Source organism: Myodes glareolus, chromosome 22, assembly GCF_982192425.1.
Source record: "Myodes glareolus chromosome 22, mMyoGla1.1, whole genome shotgun sequence".
In the NCBI taxonomy this organism is placed as follows: domain Eukaryota; kingdom Metazoa; phylum Chordata; class Mammalia; order Rodentia; family Cricetidae; genus Myodes; species Myodes glareolus.
Window position 1 is genome coordinate 23,352,938 of NC_142047.1, and position 1,782 is coordinate 23,354,719.

General features: G+C 55.6%; 1 protein-coding gene across 1 annotated transcript; it reads left to right on the forward strand.

Moving 5' to 3' along the window:
* The first annotated feature begins 684 nt into the window (after window positions 1–684).
* Window positions 685–1,524, forward strand: LOC125396684 (metallothionein-2). Its single transcript, XM_048428682.3, has 3 exons — window positions 685–842; window positions 1,107–1,172; window positions 1,294–1,524. The coding sequence occupies exons 1-3, from the start codon at window positions 815–817 to the stop codon at window positions 1,383–1,385; spliced, it is 186 nt and encodes a 61-aa protein (XP_048284639.1). The 5' UTR covers window positions 685–814; the 3' UTR covers window positions 1,386–1,524.
* Window positions 1,525–1,782: the final 258 nt, after the last annotated feature.

The following is a 1,782-nucleotide window of genomic DNA, read 5'->3' on the forward strand; positions in this document are numbered from 1 at the left end:
AGTTCCACCTCCAGCAGACCTTCAACACTGCCCTGTTCACTCTAGCTGCCCCCTAGAGTAAGTGTCCTTAGCACAAGACTTGTGGCGACGTGCTGGCACCTCAGCGAATTCGAACCTTAACACATGTTGGGCAAGCGACTACGTGACTGCGCCTCCCCTTCTACCTTCTACTGTGAGAATAATGAATTGTAAGGAAAAATGAAACTTCTTAACACAACGCCCCGCAGCACGGGAAACGCGGTGGGGACATCACCAGCCGCGACTAAGCCTGGACTAGGGCTGGTTTTTGAAACCTGTTCACATTTCCAACTTGGTTTCCCGTAAGCAGGGTCTCCTAGCCTCGCTTTCATCCAGGTTAGCGCACAGGATAAACGCGGGATCCGCGTTGGGGGAGCTGGGCAGCTCCTCTGCACCCGGCCCCTCGCGCCCTCGGGCGCGCGGCAAGTCACGGGTGGGCAAGTTTCCCGGAACTGGCCCAGACCCGGGCGCAGACCCTTTGCGCTCAGCCCGGTGCGCTCAGTCCGCGCGCCGTGCGGAGAGGGGCGTGACTCAGCGCGGGGGCGTGTGCAGGCCTTGTTCCACGTGCAGGAAGAGAGACGCTTGCAGACAGCGGGGCGTGCGCAGGCTGCGGGGCGTGTGCAGGAGGCGGGGGCGGGGGGGGGGCAGTTGGTACTCCACCTGGGCGGAGTTTTTGCACTCGCCCCAACTTTTTCCCTCTATAAAGTCCCCGGTCCACACGCTTTCTTACATCACGCCTCCTCCTAGCTCTCCATCTTCGTTCTCTCACGGTTTTCAGCCGCTGCCTCTACTCATCATGGACCCCAACTGCTCCTGTGCCACAGGTAAGGGGAACTGCTGATTGGGCTCTGCAACCCGAGTTTCTGGGAGAGCCAGATAGGCTATTTTGGGCCCCTTCTCTAGTCGCTTTCAGGGTACTGCTGGCTGCCCCTTCCCAACAAATTCTGGAGAACCCCCTCTTTTAACAAGCACTTGAGATATAGTGGCTTGCCCAAGCTGGAGCAAGGATTTGCACCTGAGTTCCTAGGGAAACTCCTGCGTCTAGGTGCGCTGGGTCACCCTCACTGCTCACTCCCTTGTTCCTGCAGATGGATCCTGCTCCTGCGCCGGGTCTTGCAAATGCAAACAGTGCAAATGCACCACCTGCAAGAAAAGTAAGTTGGATCCTCTCTACCCTTTACCCTCCGCTCCCCGTCGGTCCCTAGCCCGTCCTCCCATCCCGGTAGCATCCAGGTGGTGTGCCTCTCACGGTCCACTCTTTTTTTTTCCCCCCAGGCTGCTGCTCCTGTTGTCCCGTGGGCTGTGCGAAGTGCTCCCAGGGCTGTGTCTGCAAAGAAGCTTCGGACAAGTGCAGCTGCTGCGCCTGAAGTGGGATTTCCCCTCAGCTGCTTGTAAATAGGACAATGTGTAGAAAGTAACTTTTTTTTTTTTTACAACCCTGGCCTGTTTTCCACACCTCTTTTTATAAAGCATGTAACAGATAATAAAAAGCATTGACTTGATTAACTATGGTTGTCTTTGTGTGCATTGGAAATAAGGGACTGGCAGAGGGATTGAAACGGGACTGCCGAGGCTTGAGCTCTGGGCTCAGATGTTAGCCTGTGACTTGGACTGGTCAGGTTGCCTCTCCGGCGTTTATCCTGGAAGTGATGGGCAGGGGGATGCACTTTGTCCCTCTGTGCTAGCTCTTGTATATTAGGTTTAGGCGTACTAAAACCAGGTGCTCTAATGAGCCATACCCTAACCCCCTAGATGTTTATTCTG